Source organism: Marmota marmota, unplaced genomic scaffold (assembly GCF_001458135.2).
Source record: "Marmota marmota marmota unplaced genomic scaffold, marMar, whole genome shotgun sequence".
NCBI classification, from domain to species: Eukaryota; Metazoa; Chordata; class Mammalia; order Rodentia; family Sciuridae; genus Marmota; species Marmota marmota.
In genome coordinates, this window is record NW_025999990.1 from 38509772 (window position 1) to 38530165 (window position 20394).

At 37.4% G+C, this 20394-nt stretch overlaps 1 protein-coding gene across 4 annotated transcripts in view; it reads right to left on the bottom strand.

Moving 5' to 3' along the window:
- Window positions 1-20394, bottom strand: part of Psma8 (proteasome 20S subunit alpha 8) — a 55703-nt gene that overhangs the window by 13339 nt on the left and 21970 nt on the right. For all 4 annotated transcript variants that reach the window (XM_015482254.1, XM_048806609.1, XM_048806608.1 and 1 more), the window contains exon 4: window positions 18168-18290. In XM_015482254.1, coding sequence (XP_015337740.1) covers window positions 18168-18290 — 123 coding nt within the window. The remainder of the gene's footprint in view (window positions 1-18167; window positions 18291-20394) is intronic.

Consider the following 20394-nt stretch of genomic DNA (forward strand, 5'->3'; position numbering starts at 1 on the left):
TTTTATGGCTAAGTAATATTTCACTGTGTATACACAGCACATTTTGTTTATCAACCCATCTGTTGGAGGGCACATAGGTGGTTCCTTAGCTTAGCTATTGTGAATTGACCTGGTATAAACATTGATGTAGTTGTGTCACTATAGTATTCTGATTTTAAACCCTTTGGGTATATATTGAGGAAATTTTCTGAGGAATCTCCATATTACTTTCCAGACTGGGTGCACTAATTTGTAGACCTACCAGCAATGTATGAGTGTGTATTTTCCTCCACATCCTAACATTTATTATTACTTATATTCTTGATAATTGCCATTCTGACTGGAGTGAGATGAAATCTCAGGGTAGTTTTAAAATGCACTTCTCTAATTGCTAGAGATGTTGGGCATTTTTTCATATATTTGTTGACTGATAGTATTTCTTCTTTTGCGATGTGCCTGGTCAGTTCCTTTGCCCATTTATTAAATTAGGTTATTTATTGTTTTGGTGGTTTTTGAGTACTTTACATATCCTGGAAATTAATGCTCTATCTGAGGTGCAGGTGGCAAAGATTTTCTCCCATTCTATAGGCTCTCTCTTCACGTTCTTGATTGTTTCCTTTGCTGTGAAAAATCTTTTTAGTTTGATACCATCCCATTTATAGATTCTCAATTTTACTTCTTTGGCTTTAGGAGTCTTGTTGAGGAATTCAGTTCCTAAGCCGACACGACGTAGAGAGAGTTGGGTCTACTTTTTCTTCTAGTAGGCACATGGTCCCTGGTCCTTGATTTACTTTGAGTTGAGTTTTGATCAGGGTGAGAGACGGGGTTTAATTTCATTTTGCTACATACGGATTTCCAGTTTTCCCAGCACCATTTGTTGAACAGGCTATCCTTTTCTCCAATGTATGTTAATGGCACCTTTGTTTAGTATGAGGTAATTGTATTTATGTGGGTTTTTCTCTGTCTCCTATTCTGTACCATTGGTCTTCATGTCTGCTTTTGGTGCCAATATCATGCCATTTTTTGTTACTATACCTCTGTAGTATAGTTTAAAGTCTGGTATCGTGATGCCTCCTGTTTTTCTACTAAGGATTGCTTTGGCTATTCTGGGCCTCTTATTTTTCCAAATTAATTTCATGGGTGCTTTTTCTATTTTCATGAAGAACATCACTGGAACCTTAATAGGAATTGTATTAAGTCTGTATAGTGTTTTTGGTAGTAAATCCATTTTGACAATATTAATTCTGCTTATCTAAGAACATGGGAGATCTTTTCATCTTCTAAGGTTTTCTTCAATTTCTTTCTTTAGTGTTCTGTAGTTTTCATTGTAAAGGTCTTTCACCTCTTTTTAGATCAATTCCCAAATACTTATTTTTGAAGCAAGTGTGAATGGGATAGTTTTCCTATCTTTCATTGGTTTATCACTGATGTATAAGAATGCAATGATTTGTGGGTGTTAATTTTATATCCTGCTACTTTGCTGAATTCATTTGTGAGTCCTAAAAGTCTCCTGATGGAGTTTTTGGGTCTTCTAAATATAGAATATGTCCTCAGCTAATAGGGGTAGTATGAATTCTTCGTTTCCTATTCATATTCCTTTAATTTCTTTCTTCTAATTGCTCTGGCAAGAGTTTCCAGGACTATGTTGAATAGAAATGGTGAAAGACGCCAATCCTATCTTGTTCCAGTTTTTAGAGAAAATGCTTCCAATTTTTCTCCATTTAGAATGATGCTAGCCTTGGGTTTAGTATATATAGCTTTTACAATGTTGTGGTATGCTCCTACTGTCCCTAGTTTTTCTAGTGATTTGAACATGAATGGATGCTGTATTTTGTCAAAAGCTGCATCTAATTAAGATAATCATGTGATTCTTGTCTTTAGGCTATTGAAGTGACGAATTATGTTTATTTATTTCCGGATATTGAACCAACCTAGCATCCCTGGGGTGAACTCCACTTGATCATGGTGTTCTATCTTTTAAATATATTTTTATATGCAATTTGCCAGTATTTTACTAAGAATTTTTGCATCTATATTCATCAAGGATATTGCTCTGAAGTTTTCTTTCCTTGATGTGTTTTTGTCTGGTTTTTGGTATCAGGGTAATACTAGCTTCATAAAATGAGTTTGGAAGGGTTCCCTTTTCTATTTCATGGAATAATTTGAGGAGGATTGGTGTTAGTTCTTCTTTAAAGGTCTGGTAGAACTTGGCTGAGAATCTGATCCTGGGCTTTTTTTTCCTAGTAGGTTTTTTTGTGTTGTTCTTATGAGTTACTTTGGTAGGCTTTTGATGGTGTCTTCAACTTCACTGCTTGAAATTTATCTGTCTAAATTTTCTATGTCCTCCTGACTCAATTTGGGCAGGTCATATGTTTCTAGAAATTTGTCATTGTCTTCAAGATTTTCCATTCCATTAGAGAATAAATTTTCCAAATAAGTTCCAATTATCATCTGTGTTTCACTAGTGTCCGTTATGATATTTCCTTTTTCATAGTGCATTTTAGTAATTTGAGTTTTCTCTTTGTTAGCTTGTCTAAGTGTTTTTATCAATTTTCTTGATTTTTTTAGAGGACCAACTTTTTGTATCATAACTTTTTTGAATATTTATTTGTTTCAATTTCATTAACATCAGCACTGATTTTAATTACTTCCTGTCTTCTACTGTTTTTGGTGTTGATTTGTTCTTCTTTTTATAGGCTTTGAGATGTAATGTTAGGTTACTTATTTGGTGAATTTCTGTCCTTTTAATGAGCTTACTGCAATGAACTTTCCTCTCAGAACAGCCTTCATAGCATCCCAGAGATTTTGGTATATTGTATTACCATTCTCATTTACCTCTAAGTATTTTTTTTTTATCTTTGATTTCTAATTTCATTCCATTATGATATGATAAAATGCAAGGTATTATCTCTGTGTTTTCATAGTTGCTGAGAGTTGCTTTGTGGGATAAGATATGGTCCATTTTAGAGAAGGATCTGTATGCTGCTGAGAAGAAAGTGTATTCAGTCCTTAATGGATGAAAAATTATACATATGTCTGTGACATCTAAATTATTAGTTGCATTTTTTAGTTCTATAATCTATCCAGTGATGATAGAAGCATGTTAAAGTCACCCAGTATTATTTTATTGTGGTCCATTTGATTCTTGAAATGGAAAGGGGTTTGTCTGATGTACATAGATGTTCCATTGTTTGGGGCATAAATACTTGCAATTGTTATGTCTTGTTTACGTATAATTCCTTTAAACAGTTATGAAATGTCCTTTTTATCCCTTCTAATTTGTCTTGAAGTCCATTTTACCTGATATGAGGATGGAAACCCCTGCTGTTTACATGATCCATGTAAGTGATATGTTTTTCTCCATCCTTTTACCTTCAGTCTGTGGATGTCTCTGCCTATGAGGTGAGTCTCTTGGAGATAGCATGTTGCTGGGTCTTGGTTTTTTAATCCAATCTACTAGTATATGTCTTTTGATTGACGAGTTTAGGCCATTTATATGCAATGCTATTATTGAGAAATATTTTTATTCCCTGTCATTTTGAGTCATTTCTGGTTTTAATTTGTATTAGTTTCTCCTTTGATTCACTATTCTTTTAGTGAAGTTCCTCCCTTTGCTGGTTTTCACTTTTACTTTTCATTTTTCTTCATGAAATATTTTACTGAATATGTTTTATAGTGCAGGCTTTCTTGCTGTGAATTCTTTTACCCTTTGTTTATCATGGAAGATTTTTACTTCATGGTCAGTTTTAAAGCCTAATTTTGCTGGGTATAGTATTCTTAGCTGACATCCATTTTCTTTCAGAGTTTGGTATTTATTATTCTACAGCCTCTGAACTTTGAATGTCTCCCTTGAGAAATCAGCTGATATCTGGACTAGTTTTCTTCTAAATATGACCTGTATGACCTGCTATTTTTCTCTGGCAGCCTTTAAAATCCTATCTTTATTCTGTGTGTCAGGCATTGTACTTTTGCATATTTGGGGTTCTATAGCTTCTGTATTTGATTTTTCCATTTCATTCTTTAGGTTTGGGAATTTTTCTGATACTATTTCATTGAAAAGATTGTGCATTCCTTTGGTTTGCATCTCTGAGCCTTCATCTATCCTGATAAATCTTAAATTTGGTCTTTCAAGTTATCCCATATTTCTTGGGAAGTTTTGTTCATCAACTTTTTTTTTATTTTTTAGTTTTAGGTGTACACAATATCTTTATTTTTTATTTTTATGTAGTGCTAAGGATTGAATACAGTGCCTCATGCACGCTAGGTGAGTGTGTCACCACTGAGCCACAACCCCAGCCCTTGGTTCACTGTCTTTAACATCTTTTCTCCATGGTCAACTTTATTTTCAAGATTATATATTTTGTCTTCTTTGCCTGAAACTCTTGTCTCCCAAATGATCTAGTCTGTTGGTGATGCTTTCCACTGAATTTTTAATTTGGTTTATTGACTCCTTCATTTCAGGATTTCTGATTTTTTTGTTCAGAATCTCTCTTTATTGAAGTAATCTTTCACTTCCTGTATTTTCTCTAATTTCACTCCTTACATTGTCCTTATCTTGCAGATCAGTTTAACTATGTACATTCTAAACTCCTCTGATGTTTATTCCATTGTGTGTCGAAGGATTCTGTTGTTGAAGCATCTTAGTTTGCTTTTTCATTTTGTTTGTGTGTCTATGCATATAACAGTATGGATCTGAGGCTGTAGAGTTTCTACCCTGTGGACTTAATAGTGTCCCCAAAGATTTCCAGTACCTCACCATTTAGGGGGAGACAAATAATAACAACAATCAATGCAAACAATATAAGCATTAAATCAAATAATTCTTGCCATGACATCTACATCAATTGTCACAATAAATAGAAATGAGGTGATCAGTTACTGCTTACTGCTGGTAGCAGGCCCGCCCTGGCCCCTGGGGACTCAACCCCCAGTTCTTTGTTATGCATGTCAATGTGGCCAGCTCACAAGGCCATGACGCGGGCTTGCAGTTCCCTGTTTATCTGCCTCGCACGTATGTGTCTCTCGGGAATATCTTGACCTGTTCGAGCCTCCTGATAGGGGACGGTGACGTGACGGTAACCCAAGGACGCAGTTATTACTCTTCCCTCCTCACTTTTGAGTAATTTCCCGCAGCTGTTAAAAAGATATATAAGGGGAACAAATCTGGCAATAAAGTGCGCACACGCTCCCTCCTGGATGAAGAACCTTGGTGTCCTGTGTATTTTTAACCCCGCCGTCCCTCGCCGGACTCGGCTCCGTTAGCCGGACGCGGCAGCTTACAATAAAAATAGTAAATCTGCAGAAATGGCTTTGCAATTTCAAACGGTGGACAGGGAGAGAACAGAAGTGATGCATAATCTAATGATTACTAGGGAGTCGGGAGAGAAGATTGAAGTAAAAAATAAAGGAAGAGTGAAAGAGAATAATAGTGATTGAATATTAGAAGAGAGAAAGGGAAACAGATAAGTGAGAAGAAAAATACATATAAAGTAAAAATTTTTAAATAAAAAGAAACCAAAACAAAACTGAAATATACTTATCAAACATCCTAGTCCTCAACAAATTGATCCATGAAAAATAATTAGCTTCAAAAATACTAGAAATGAGAAAAAAAACAAATATAAATATATATAAATATCTATGAACCATTAAGGTTACAGTAAACAGAGAAAAGAAAAAAGAAATCTCAATGAAAAGTTAAAGAATTGTTTCCATGGAGTTCAAAAGATTCTCAGCTTCCTTTCTCAGCAGTGTTAGGTGGGGTCATCTGGATTATGATGCTTGTTCCACCCTCAGGGCGGGATCACTGCAGTTAGTATGGTAATCCCATAGGTAGAACTCCTGGAGGGAAGTTTAGGTTTAGGTATGTTCCAGGTTCTTCACTGAATGCCAACTGGTCTGGAGAGTTTAAACCAGTGTTCTTCCAGGGCCTAGCAATTGTCAGTCCACGCTGGAAGACTGCATCCCAAGGATCTCCTTTGGGTTCCATTTGTGTGGTGGAGAAGCCAATTCTTAGTTCACTATGGTACCTGTGGACCACATGTTTCCTGGTCTTTGAGTTCTATCTCCAAACTCAATTTCTCCTGCCACTGCCCTTTCCAATTCCTGGCCTGGCACCTCTCTCCCAGCCAGCCCTGCAAGCAGCTGGATTAGAGCAGGAGGGGAAGAGCTGGGTAAGTTTCCATGACTAGTAGTTCCCTGTGTAAACCTCTCTCCATATTTGATTTTCTCCTGGTGACTTAGGCACACTGTGTCGTGCAGTGTGGGTTTGCCAGGAGTTGGCTCACATAGCTGTCAGCCCCTGCTCTGAGGCTGCAAAATGGTTCCTTCCTCTGTCCGCTGCAAGTAGCTGGGGGAGATGCAGCTTCTTTCACACACTAGGATATTGTGCAGTACACCTTTCAGTTTAGTCGGGTAGCGTCTTTGATCTCTAAACTCTCTGTACCCACACACACCTCAGTCACCCACTAAAAATGCAGGTTTCTTTAATTCCCTTATCCCTGGCTTGTGGAGGGACCACTCTGGCTGATGCTTCTGGCCATGGCAGTGGCTGTGGTGCTGGGGATTTCTTCCTTATCTTATTATATCCGATCTCCTGAGTCCCCAGTCTCCTTTGAATGTCCAGTATTAGATTCCAGTAAAGTCCCACCCTTCCTTTTTTTGTTCACCCATTTTGCTGAGAAGCTGCCTATCTGCTTTCTTGGTTTCTAGGAAAGTGATGTTCTCTATTCTACCATATCGAAATCTCTCTGGATTGAACTTATTAAATAAAAATAGTCTAATTTATGGTTTCCCAATTGATCTCTAAGAAAGATTATTTCCATACATAGCTTAATTTTATGTTCAGGAACCTTTCTCTAAAAGATATGTATCAATGTATTACAGATATATACACCAGTGCTAAAATACAGGGGTCAGAAATTACAGCCTCTGGGCCAATTCACTGTTTTTATAATAAAGTTTCATTGGTACATGGTCACACACACTCCTTTACATATTGACAATTTCTCATTTTATGCTATTACAACATTTTATGCTTAGTAATTAGAGAAGGGACTATATATCCTATAAGCCTAAACTACTTACCACTTGGCTTTTTAAGAAAGTTAGCTCATTCCTTACTATAAATCAGTAGTTTATACTCCTAAAAATTACAGAGACCTCCAAAATGTTTTTGTTTATTTTACCTATTGATATTTACCAAATTAGTGTTAAAAAGTGTGCATATTCAGAGCTGGCCATGGTGGTACTTGCCTGTAATTCCAGTGACCTAGAAGACTGCAAGACCAGCCTCAGCAACTTAGTAAGACCCTGTCTCAAAATTTAAGTGTTGGAAGCTGCGATCAAGTCAAGATGGCGCCTGGCAGTTTGCCAGGAGGAGTGGTTTGTGAGGCAACGCCACCAAGCCATTAAGATGGTGGGGACTCCTTATTGGCTGATTGCTGTATCTGTAGGGGAGCAATGCTATGATTGGATGATGCTGATTGAGTCAAGCTGTATGTAATCAGTTAGATATATATACCTCTGCTGTTCCGCAATAAAGCAGTTCCCGCTTCAACCTTCACAAGTTGCTTGTCACCTCTCGATTATTTTGCCCAGCTAGACTGCGGCATAAAAGTGCTGGGGATATAGCTCAGTCATAAAGTGGCCTTGGGTTCAAATCATAGTACCAAAAGAAAAGTATGAATATTCCACTCAGAAGGTTGTTTGTTTTGGGTACACTGGGGTTTGAACCCAGGGGCACTCTACCACTGAGCTACATCCCTAACACTTTTCATTTTTTATTTTGAAAATGAAAAGTGAGAACAGGGTCTTACTAAGTTCCTGAGAGTTTCACCAAGTTTCTGAGGCTGGCTTTGAACTTGAGACTCTCCTGTCTCAGCCTCCTGAGTGTCTGGAATTACAGGTGTGCACCACCATGCCCCACCCTGGGGGTGCACCGAGACCTGAAGCCAGAGAACATCATGGTGGAAGCCAGACGCAACATCAAACTCATTGACTTTGTCCTCAGAGCCAGGTTCATAGCTGGGCAGAAGCTGAACAATTTATGGAGTACTCTCACATACCTTGCCCCTGAAATTATCCTAAAGCAGGAGTATGTGAGAGTTTCCCAGTGGACATCTGGAGCCTAGGTGCCCTTCTGTATTTTATACTGACAGAGAGCCACCCATTTAGGGGAACCAATGCTCAGGAGATGATGATGCAGGTTATCATGTCCCTAGCTCTGTTTCCATCAAAGCACAAAGACTCATTTGTAAAATATTCACCACGAAACATAAGAAGTGGCCCACACTCAAGAAAATCTCACAGCATCCATGGCTAAAGCAGGATGAGCAGTGTGTTCCCCATCATTCTAGCGAGGAACTCCCCAAAGACCCAGACCCCATGATCATGATCATCCTGTTTGACATGGGTTTTGATCCATACTAAACCTGCGTGCCTCTGGCCAAAAGGGAATGTGGCAGTGATGGCCACATACCTGATACTGAACCACAGCAAGGCCAGGGGGTAGGGTGATGGTTCCAGGGAAAGCCTGTGCCTCCCAAGGATCTTTCAGATGTCCCTGTCCTCCCAAAGGGGAGTGCAGCTTAGCCTGCCCTTTGTATCTTTCCCTTTCCCTATGAGTATCAGCTGCCTGAGGAGGCCCAACAGCTAGAGCACAAGTGTGAGCCTGTCTACCATTCCTCCCATTTCCTGCCTGCAAAGGCCCCCATCTCTCAGCAGTTCCTCCCAGTCTGATTCTGCTTCCACATGCCCAATCCCTCTGCCACCTTCATTAGGCAGTCCAGAATAGACAGCAGCAGTTCTTCTTAGGATACATCCACAGAGCAAGACCATGGCGACAGAAATGGTTGGAAGTGGGTGAAGAGGAGGATCATTGCCTGTGTCTGACAAACGTGCTGCTGCATGATATGCATCAGCAGTAAGTGGCTCCAATGACATAGAAAAGAAACACATTACATCCATAAGCAGCAGCATCCTTCCAAGGAAGGGGAGAGCTGATCCAGACACCACCAGTGGACAGCTCATCTCTCTTCTGCCCCCACCTGTGGAAGACCTCAGAGACTTTTCTGCCTGGGACACTTTGCCCTGCCCCTCTGTTCTTTCTCCCATTTATTCTGACCTGTTTCTTAAATTGGTTTTAAAAATTGGATCAGAACATTTTTGTTCCAAAGATTAAAATGTAAGCTGATGAAAATAAAGGTGGGGCCTCAAGCTGACGGCAGGATCCCACCAGCTGTCCTCTCCAAGGCCTGGACCTCTATGCCTCTCTCTGCAGTGTAGATAGATAACTTTCTGGCCTTGAGCCAGAATACATGGGACTCACATGCCTTAAGCAGTATACAGCATTCTTCTCCATGAAGTAGTGAAGACAGTTTCACTCCCCCGACCTGGTGTGGAGGGAGTCTCTCCCCTTGAGCCAGTGTAAACATGACTTTTAGTTGGTGACCTTGGCCAGGAGGAATTCCTCCCTGAAGGTGTGAACAAGGTAGGTGGCAACTGTTGGTGGCAATTGAGAATGCGCAACCTCAGTGTTCTATGGCATCATCTTCACGATACTGTGTTCAGAGAAGGAAGAGATGGGCCAGTGGGCAGCATGGGCCTGCCTGAGGGGGTCAGGGCAGAGATGAAGAGACTCAGTGCCAAGATGAAGAAGGAAGAGTTGTAGAAAGCATTGCTAGTGCCAGGAAGGACAGACGTGAGGACGGTACACCTGGGCATGTGTGTGCCCAGCTTTGACATGACAAGGTCCTCTGTCACTGCCCCATTCAAAGCATTCTTGATGAGGGGGTGGTAATTTCTTAAAAGTTAATTGCAATTTGGAATCTGCAACCACATGAGTGAATTTTTTTGTACTTTTGTTACATTAAAGTATCTTGGCTTATTATTTTTAAATAAGTTAATATTTAAACAGGTTCACTACATTATGCAGATCTTTTAAATGTTGGCCCTTTTGATTTCTAATATCAAATAATTATGCTTGTTAATTTCACCATCAGTCTCATCAAAGAAGTTTGTATGAACTGAGGAACTGCCAAGCTTATAATTGTGGCACATGCATGTTTTCCAAAATTTGCATGAAAACTTGAATTTTAACATTAGCAACAAATACTATCAGTTGTTTCTTTAAAGTAAAAAGATTCGAGTTTGCTCATTATTGAGAACATGGCTTCCAGAGCTCCATATCTCAATAATTACTGTTGTTGTCTTTTTTTTCTACCAAGTAAAAATGAAGTTCAAAAAGAATGCAAAGGGGGGGCTATTTCATCTTACAATTCAGAACAAACACATAATTGCCTTTCCTCAAGGCAGTGGTCCATAGACCCTGCAGCAGACAGGCCTTCTATGTACTTCCATTTCATTAGAATTTTTATATATATATATTTGTAGTTGGACACAATACCTTTATTTCTTTTTATGTGGTGCTGAGGTTTGAACCCAGTATTTCTCATGTGCTAGGTGAGCGCTCAATTGCTGAGCCACAACCCCAGCCTCCCCGATCATTAGACAGAATTTTAGAAAGATGTATATGTGGGTCAAGATTTAACAGAATTAACTAATAACTTTTACTGTTTTCATCAAACACAACTTATATAAAAGTTGAATTTATTCATTTAACACAAATTCATGGTGGTAAAGAATAAAAATGAGTACTAGCACAGATGGATGCTAAACTATCAGAAATTTTATTGCTTTTATACCATAAGGCACATGTCCACACATGAAAAAGTGAAATACTAAAATGTGGTATATATACACAATGGAATATTACTCAGCCATAAAGACGAATGAAATAGGTATTTGCTGGTAAATGTATGGAACTGGAAACTCTCATGCTAAGTGAAATAAGCCAATCCCAAAAACCAAAGGCCGAATCTTCTCTCTTATATGTGGACGCTAACACACAATAAAGGGGAAAGAGGAAAGAATATAAGTTCATTGGATTAGACAAAGGGGAATGAAGGGAAGGGAATAGGAAAGGTAGTAGAATTCAGACATAACTTTCCTATGTTCTTTTTTTTTTATATCTCTGTTTGTATGTTGACACCCAATTAGATTCTTCATACATGTACTTTGGATAATGATGTCCACCACATTCTATCCTATGTTCTTATATGAATACATGAGCACTGTAACTCCATATCATATATAACTGAAAGAATGGGGAGTTATACTCCACTCTATATAAAATATGTCAAGATATACTCTACTGTCATGCATATCTAAAAATAAAAAATTTAAAAAAGTGAAATACAATCTTGGTATTATTATGAAAATTGGATTTTTCCTCCTTCATGGGTCATTGAGATGTTTTCTTTTGCACACAAAGCCACTGAGCATCTTCCCTACGGACACCTTGGAAATTACATGGGCGATATACCTGGTTCTAAACACAAAGTGGTTAGAAGAAAAAAACAATGTTTTGAGCTAATGGCATGACCACAGTGATGAGGTTTCCAGGAGGGTCCAAGCGGTCAATCTTGACTTTTATGTAAGTTGTAAGGAACCAGTGAGAACATCACAGGGATGGGAAAGGGGAGCTAACTACCATAATTCTTGGCAAGTACTAGTTGGGGGGTCTCAAGCTGCCTACGTCAACATCAGGGACAGGAGCTAAATAGCCAGGGGTACCTGCAGGTCACGGTGAGATCATTCCTGGTAAAAGGGTTCTTTGACAGACAATACTGGATAGTCCTTGATGAAGAACTTGTACAGGCTGGACAGCTATCAAGTGTGATGATATCAAGTGTCATCAGAAGACTTGAAGTCCAACTCATACTTCCCAGACCTGAAGAACTCAGAGACAGCTATATCCATGCTAATTACCATCTAAACAGTATAATAGGTTTTTATTGATTTGATTTTTTCAGTAGCTCCAGGATTTCTTAATTTTCAGGATGTTAGATGCAAACATGCACTTGACCCCACTTTGTAGCATCTTTACCATCTCTCCTCTTCTTCTTCTTCTTCTTTTTTTTTTAACATATTTTTAGTTGTAGATGGACACAATACCTTTATTTTATTTATGTGGTGCCAAGGATGGAAGCCAGTGTCTCACACATGCTAGGCAAGTGCTCTACTATTGAGCCACAACACCAGCCCCACCATCTGTCTTTTTGATGACATTTTTCAGGTTATGAATGGTAGTCCTCTACTCCAATATGCATGGATGAAGTTGGCTGCACTAACAGGGAGGATCATCAACTCCTGCCTGAGTTCTGCCACCATGAAAGCCAGCAAAAATCATACTAAAAGCTGGAACTGGTAGGAGGAATTCAGAACTGGCAGTCTTATTTTGGAGTTGCCAGTAAAGTCTGTGATACGGCAATACAGTGTACCTCCTTCTCAGTGGTGACAGTTTGAGAGAGCCCCAGAATGGGACTCACACGAACTTGGATTTATTTTCTATTTCACCCATTTTGATCACCATCTATTTATCAATTTTCTGTCCCATGACACTCGATTTATTGCTAACCAGGGAAGGTGCAATACTATTGATGTGCTCAGCAGCCTTTTAGACACCCTTCTCCATAGAACAAGACTTATCAAGATCCTGGTGCTACAGCCTCCACAAATACCAGTTGAGACACTACTGGGTACAGCGGCTCTAAAAAGACTTTTTTTTTTTTTAAAGATTCTTATTTCTATTCTATTTTATTTCACTTGTGTCCATTTCACTGAAATAGTTCCAATAGTTCCAGAATTGAAATTTTAGGGTTTAATAGGCTCAAGTGTCTAAGGACCTATAAAGGGCTTCTTAGATGGCTTTGTAACTGGCTGTGGAAGCTCCGTCTTAAACATGGATTTATTGTTACTCTCTCATGTCTGCATATACTTCTCTCTTTAATATAACCATTGTCCTTGCTCAATCCCACCCTCCCATTTTTGCCTTATTTCAGTATGCATTCTGTGTTGTGGATCCAGAATCCTGAGTCATTGTTTATTCCTTGTACACATTTTGTTGTCTCTGTCTTTGGTTTGGTTTGGTTATGTATCTGTAGTGCTACCCAAGGAATAGGCTCCAGAGTCTGTACTTTGATCTCCCACCCTTTACATCTGTCTTCCCCTCTCTGCTTGCCTGTCAGGTGGACTTCAAAAGAAATTTTTGTTGCAAAGACTGGAATATTGTGTTCAGTGTTCAGAGTTCAAAGGCAGCTTTACTTTTCCGAGGTTCTGGAGTTGGTTTCAGAGGTCTTAGTCCAGAAAAGGCTGGCTGCATTCTGCTGGGCTTGAGGTGAGGCTGAACATCGTGGTGGAAGAGTGTGGTGGAGGGAAGCAGCTCACATCATGGTGATCTAGAAGCCTAAAACTACTGTCTTAAGGTGAAAAGAACAGCTTCAACGTGGGATTTTCATAAGAGTTAAAGATCTCCCTGGGATGGATTTTTGAAATAGACATGATGAATTTCTGACCACCAGCTCTTGTTGCCCAGGAAAGAATCAGCAGAGGGTGCTGTGCTGCAGATGAAGTAAGCATTAATCTAGTGAGGTCTCTGAAAATGATTTTTTTTTTTTTTCACCTTATGGACCAGGGATTTGCAGATGGAATTTTGAGAGTTGCCACTTTAGAATTTTCTTCCTTTTGAGTTCAAATGTACATTTAAAAACTTATAATGAAAGCCATGCATGGTGGTACATGCCTAAAATCTCAATGACTCGGGAGACTGAGACAGGTGGATCACAAGTTCAAGACCAGCCTCAGTAATTTAGCAAAGCCCCGAGTAACTTAGAGAGACCCTATCTCAAGATAAAAATAAAAAGGGCTGGACATGTATCTCAGTGGTAAAATGCCTCTGGGTTCATTTGCACTATCAAAAACAACAACAACAAACCTCATAATATAATGACTATTCTATTCTAGCATTGGAGGTTTTTATAAAAGGATGGTTTTTAATTTGACAAATCCAGGAACCTGTTACAACAATTTTAAAGAAGTTTCTTCTAAGTCCCAAACACAAATAGTCAATGACCTCACTTACATTGAATCTAAAATAATCAAACTCATAGAAACAATAGAATAGTAGTTACTAGAAGCTGGTGGAGGGAAGGAAATTGGAACTTTCTAGTTGAAGAGTACAAACTTTTAGTCAGGATAAATAAGTTCTGGATATCTACTGTATAGCATGGTGGTTATAGTTAATAATAATATACTGGGGACTTAAAAACTGCTTATAGAGAATAGATTCTAGGTATGGTGATAGGTGTGTTATCAAAACATCACATTTTCACCAATACATAAAATTTTCATTTGTCATTTTTTTTAAAAAAATTAGGAGGCCTAGAATGCAGCTCACTGGCAGAGTGCTTACCTAGCACATGGGAGGCCCTGGGTTCAAGAAACAAAAATTTAAAGTTGACTTGCCAACATGACTAACTGATTTTGCTGAACTCTTCCATCATGGAAGGAGTAGCAGCATTATCTCACTGGAAGAGGAACTTACAGTTTACCCTTACATATGCCAAATGTACATTTACTGAATGCTTTTCAGTATTATACATCATGGTATCCTACAAAATATTGCTTCTAAGCAATGAATTAACTGTGAAGAAGCAGGGAAACTGACATATGCTCAGGGCATTCACTGGTTCTTATTATATTTTTTATCACCTTGAAGGAGCCAGTCAGATAGAAATGTGAAGACTCAGTTACAGTAGCAGTTATATGACAACATCTGTCAAGGCTAGGATTCTGCTCTATATGAACCTATAGAAGGAGTTATTATCATTGTAAGGATGCTGTTTTAGTTAGCTTTTTTTTTTTGCTGCTGTAACCAAAAGACCTGACAAAAACAATTAGAAGAGGAAAAGTTTATTTGCGGGCTCATGGTTTCAGAGGTCTCAATCTACAGATGACCAACTAACTCTTGTTGCTCTGGGTCCAAAGTGAGGCAAAATATCATAGTGGAAGAGTGGTAGAGGAAACAGCTCAGGAAATGACAGTTAGGAAGCAGAGAGATAGAAACTCCCCTCTACATGAACAAAATATATATCCCAAAGGTAGGGCCCCAATGACTAATATCCTCCAGACACACCTTACCTGCCTACAGTTACCACCCAGTTGATCCCTATCACAGGATTAATGCACTGATTAGGTTAAGGCTTTCATAACCAATCATTTCACCTCAAAGCTTTCTTGCATTGTCTCATACACGAGCTTTTGGAGGACACCTAAATCTAAATCATAACAGATACTATGATTTATTCTGATTATTAAAATTAAAAATGACTACTATACAATGGGACCAGGGAGAAGATATTAGAACTCAAAGAGATTTTCTGAAGGTTTCTCTTAGCACTTCCCCATAAAGTGAAAAAGTTAATGGAAGGCTCTATAACCCACTAAGGCAAGATCACTAATGGACCAGAACCTTCAGAATTAAAAGTTGTGAGCTGGGTTCAATGGTGCATACCTATAATCTGAGCCATTCAGGAGCCTTAGGTAGGATCAAAAGTTCCGATGCTAGTCCCAGCAACTTAATGAGACCCTGTCTCAAAAAAGAAAGAAAAAAAAAAGGTAGGGTTTCCTGGGTTTCGACCCCCAGTAACAAGGAAGGAAGGAAGGAAAGCTGTGTCATGTGCCAGGTAATGAGCCCACAACAAACTAAAGTACTGGCATCAGCTACTTCTATTCTCATTTCTATAACAGGTCATGAAGCCAGTTTATTTTTATAACTTCCCATTTCTATTACCTATTATACATGTTCTTCTTTCTGTACCTTGTAAGACTAAAATCTAGCACTGCAAAGTGTTGTAATGCCAGTCAGTGCCATGGCTGCTCCCAATAGTCCACTGCACCATTTTGTTACGCTACCTGAAATAATATGTCATCATAAAAACAAACAAATGGAACACAGAAAAACAAAACAAACCAAAAAACCTGATCTTAGATAAAATGCTATACTCCCTCAGAAGTAGAAATCAAATCAGTTTTTATTCTATCTTTCAAAAATGGATATCAGAATTTATATAATGTGTACAGAGTGTCAACTGGCTAAGGGCGGTTACATGTTATAGTGGAAAGAATTAAATGTTTATTCCAATATTGCTTCAGTATTTACTGAGTTTTAATTTTAATGTTGCTATTAAGTAGGGATGTGAACCTAAATCAATCTCTTAATCCCTGAATCTCAATTACCAAATTCATAAAATAAAAAAATTTTCAAATGTTTTGTTATAGATGAGTTTTTTAAGTTGCATAATACTTCAACCAAAGCCTTATAAAAAACCATAGTATAAGAATATAAGAAGTGAGTAAAATAACAATAGTGAGGCACATGTGTGTGCATATTCACAACTGTTCACATGTTCTTAACTCTATCATGTGGCCTGAAGACACCACAGCAGAGCACAGTTCAGATCAATGAAATGATCAATAAAATGTAGAATGATTATAAGAATTCCAGGGCTGGGGTTGTGGCTCAGCGGTACAGCAATTGCCTAGAACGTGCGAGGCCCTGAGTTTGAGCCTCAGCACCACATATAAATAAATAAAAGTATTGTGTCCAACTACAACTAAAAATAAATAATAAAAAGAATTCCATAATTTTCCCAAGAGAAAATTAAAATACTTCTTTGTAAGTCCCCAGAAAGCAATTTAAAATGAAAACTTCATGTATACTTGGAAATTGCTGTTATAATATTGAAATAAATAGTAAATGTAATGATAAATGCAAACAGAAGATGGCAGGCTTTAAATTATTTAAAGATGGGAATATAATAACTTCTTTTGTTTAGGTCACTGATTTGGAAGGCACAGAAACCTAGTAGATGTTAAAAAGTTCTGATATTTGCACCAGGTAAATCCATACCTTCTGATTACCAATTAGATTACACAAGCAAATTAAAAGATTGCATCTGGCACAGGTATTCTGGTATTTGTTGGAAGATTACAATCCACTGTTTTAGTGATCTGGTTAAATGGATTTATTTTTGTGGTACTGAGGATTGAAATCAGAGCTACATCCTCAGCCATTTTTATTTTGAGATGGGGTATCTCTAAATTGCTTAGGGATTCATTAAGTTGCTAAGTGTGGCCGCAAACTTGGAATATTCCTGTAGTAGCCATCTGAGCCTCTGGAATTACAGGTGTGTGTCACTGCACCCAGCTGGTTAACTGGTTTATAAAACAGTATCTTACACATATGGTGAGAGAAAAACAATTTCTTAATACATGCATAAAGACCATAGCAATATTTCCCACTTAATTTATTTGGCAATAGTAAACTAAATTCAGCAGGAAATTATTTAAAACCTATGTACTTAAACTTTTGATAAAGTCACATTTCTGAACTATCATCTTATTCTATGAGAATATATAAAAATTCATTTCTAGAAACTGCTACTAGTTTTTCTGGGCTTTTGTATTGGATTTGAGTGTACCATAAAACAAAGCAGTTTGGTACAAATACAAGAATAACAATTTATCCAAGAAACAAATTATAGTCCACAAATTATGTAGAGATTATTGCTGTATACTAACAAATAAGTATATATCACAGTTTAGGGTGCTCTGACTGACCTAGAATAGAGAACACATTAAGCATTTCAGTATGGAGTTTAAGCGCCCATCTAGTTCTTCACTAAAAGCAAAAACACTATTTTACTCAAACAAGCATCTATATGAAGCAATACTAATTTGGAAAAAAAATGAATGCTCAATACAAACTAGACAGTATTTCTCTTATTTGGCCATTTAGGTTTGTCAGGTCTGTCACATCTTTTCAAAAGTAAGGAAAAGGATCCATTAATAAACACCAAGGCATTTCATTATCCAAAAATTATAATTTCAGACCAGCTGACTATATTTATAAAGGTTTTGACAGTACAAACATTTGTTTTATAATTTTAATTTGTTATATATGACAAGATTCATTAAATTTACATTACACATATAGAGCACAATTTTTCATATCTCTGGCCAGTGCAAACATTTTAATGCAACATAATTTTGTCATGTCCCTGAAAGCTATTAAGCATTTATTTATTTATTTATTTTTAAAAAATATTTTATTAGTTCTTGGTGGCCCTTTATTTATTTTCATGTGGTGCTGAGAATCGAACCTAGTGCCTCACACATGCTAGGCAAGTGCTCTACCACTGAGCCACAACCCCCGCCTGCTATTAAGCATTTAAAAGTGAAAACATTTATTCAATTTCTCAAAAAATATTAACAAATTGAAGACTCACTTTCCATGCATGGTAAGTACCAGAGGGATCTGTCTGATATAATCTTGGGATACCATCATCATCAAAACCTACAATTAAGGCAGAGATTCCGAAAGGTCTTCGTCCATTGCTCTGGGTATATTTCTGAAAAATAAAATTTATTTTTAGAATAACACTATTTTAATTATTACATACAAATTCTAATAATTAATAGAGAATTGCTATCAAAATGATCTCCTTTCCTAATTCTTATTCTACACATTTTTAGAATTCTTTCTGGACTAATCTCAATTCATAACAAATTTTGAAAGAAATTAATGTATACAATCTGTAAAATAAAACCAACTCTACCAACTCTATATAACTGTATAAAATTCTGTGTCTGTGTTTAATTATGTGGCTTGAAACAGCTTAATAATAGCTTTCTTCCTGGTCTTGTCTATTTATTGTTTCTATTTTCCTTTCGGGTTTTTTTTTTTTTTTTTTGCACGGGGAGGTTCTCAGGACTTACATTTTCTCAAAATGTTTTCCTATTGTGTTGTGTACATTTTGGTAACAAACTAGACTGTAACCTCTTTAATAGTAGAGAACAGTGTTCATGCCATACCCATCTTGGTTCTCAGCAAAACTGACTTCAATGAGTTGTATACTTTTGAAGCACATCCTTGGTTTACCTTGAGGAACACTATAATTGCTACTATTATCATCCAGTATCCTTATTTGATACTATTATTAACAAATATATTCTGTTCACTTATACTAGTTATCTTTACTTAAAAACCCAAGTGAGATATTTCTTTCAGTCCCAAGACAAGGGACCCTTTGTTTCTCTTGAATAAAAAGCATGTTGTTTTTTTTCTCTCACAGACAAAGTGGCACTGGGAACCAATTATATTTCTTATTACTTCAGTACCAGGGAACTTCCTGGATTTGTGCTCCAAGGATGGAATTCACACTGAGACTGGTGCTCCTACATGTCATACAAAAAAGCAGCCATGATAGAAAGCTAAGGACTAAAAATTTGGGCAACTTTGTATAACCGTATAAAATTCTGTGTCTGTGTTTAATTATGTGGTTTGAAACAGCTTAACAGTAGCTTTCTTCCTGGTCTTGTCTATATATTGTGTCTATTTTCCTTTTTTTTTTTGCAGGGGGAGGTACTTGGGACTGAATTCAGGGGGACTCAACCACTGAGCCACATCCCCCCAACCCTATTTTGTATTTTGGAGACAGGGTCTCACTGAGTTGCTTAGCACAACACCTTTGCTGAGGTTGGCTTTGAACTTGTAATCCTCCTGTCTCAGCCACCCAAGCTGCTGGGATTATAGGCATGTGCCATGGCATCCGGCTTTGTATTTATTTTCTTACTTTTCAATTTTATTATATGAATTTTAAAAAAGCCACTTCAGAATTCAATGTTAATAGTTAAACTATGAACCTCTTTGAAAATAAAGTTTATGTGTTAATTCCTCTGTACTTCCTAATGTGCCTAGTGTACCTCTAGGCATGAAGTAGTTGCTCTGTAAATATACCTTAGAGGAGAAGACTTTTTACTTTTTTTTTGCTTAATCAACTTTTTTTTTTTTTTTTTTTTTTTTTGTGGTCCTGGGGATTGAACCCAGGGCCTTGTGCATGTGGGACAAGCACTCTACCAACTGAGCTATATCCCCTTCATCAATTTTTTTAAATAAAAAAATTATATATGCACAGGGTTAAAATAATATAAAAGTACAAAAGGTGCTCATGAGATCTATCTTCTGCCCCAGACCTTACCAGTCCCAATCCCACTGTTACAAATTTACAATTCTTTTCATAAAAATTCTATGCACAGCCTCTGCTGCCATATACAAAATACACGTAAAACAAGAGAAAAATAATACTTGTATACATCATGATTACATTTATCATTAAACCACGTATCTATGTATGGGTTCCAGAAGAAGTCATATCTAAACTTGATCAGCTGTGTTTAGATTCATAGGTGAAAAAAATGGGCATTTCTTCGGAAAAAAAAAATTAAAGAATGCTAGTATCTGTATCTCCAGAAGTGTAGAAATTGCCTTAAAAGATTATAGATTTATGCTCTTTTAAGTTTTATATAATTTCCAGAATTGAAATTGACTGGGATATCTAGTGATTAAGTCAATGCATTTTTATCTGAATAAGAGTGTGACTGTGAAGTAATTGTGAGAAAGAATAAAGTATCTAGTAGATTGATAGATCAAATGCTTGGGGTAGCTGTACTGTT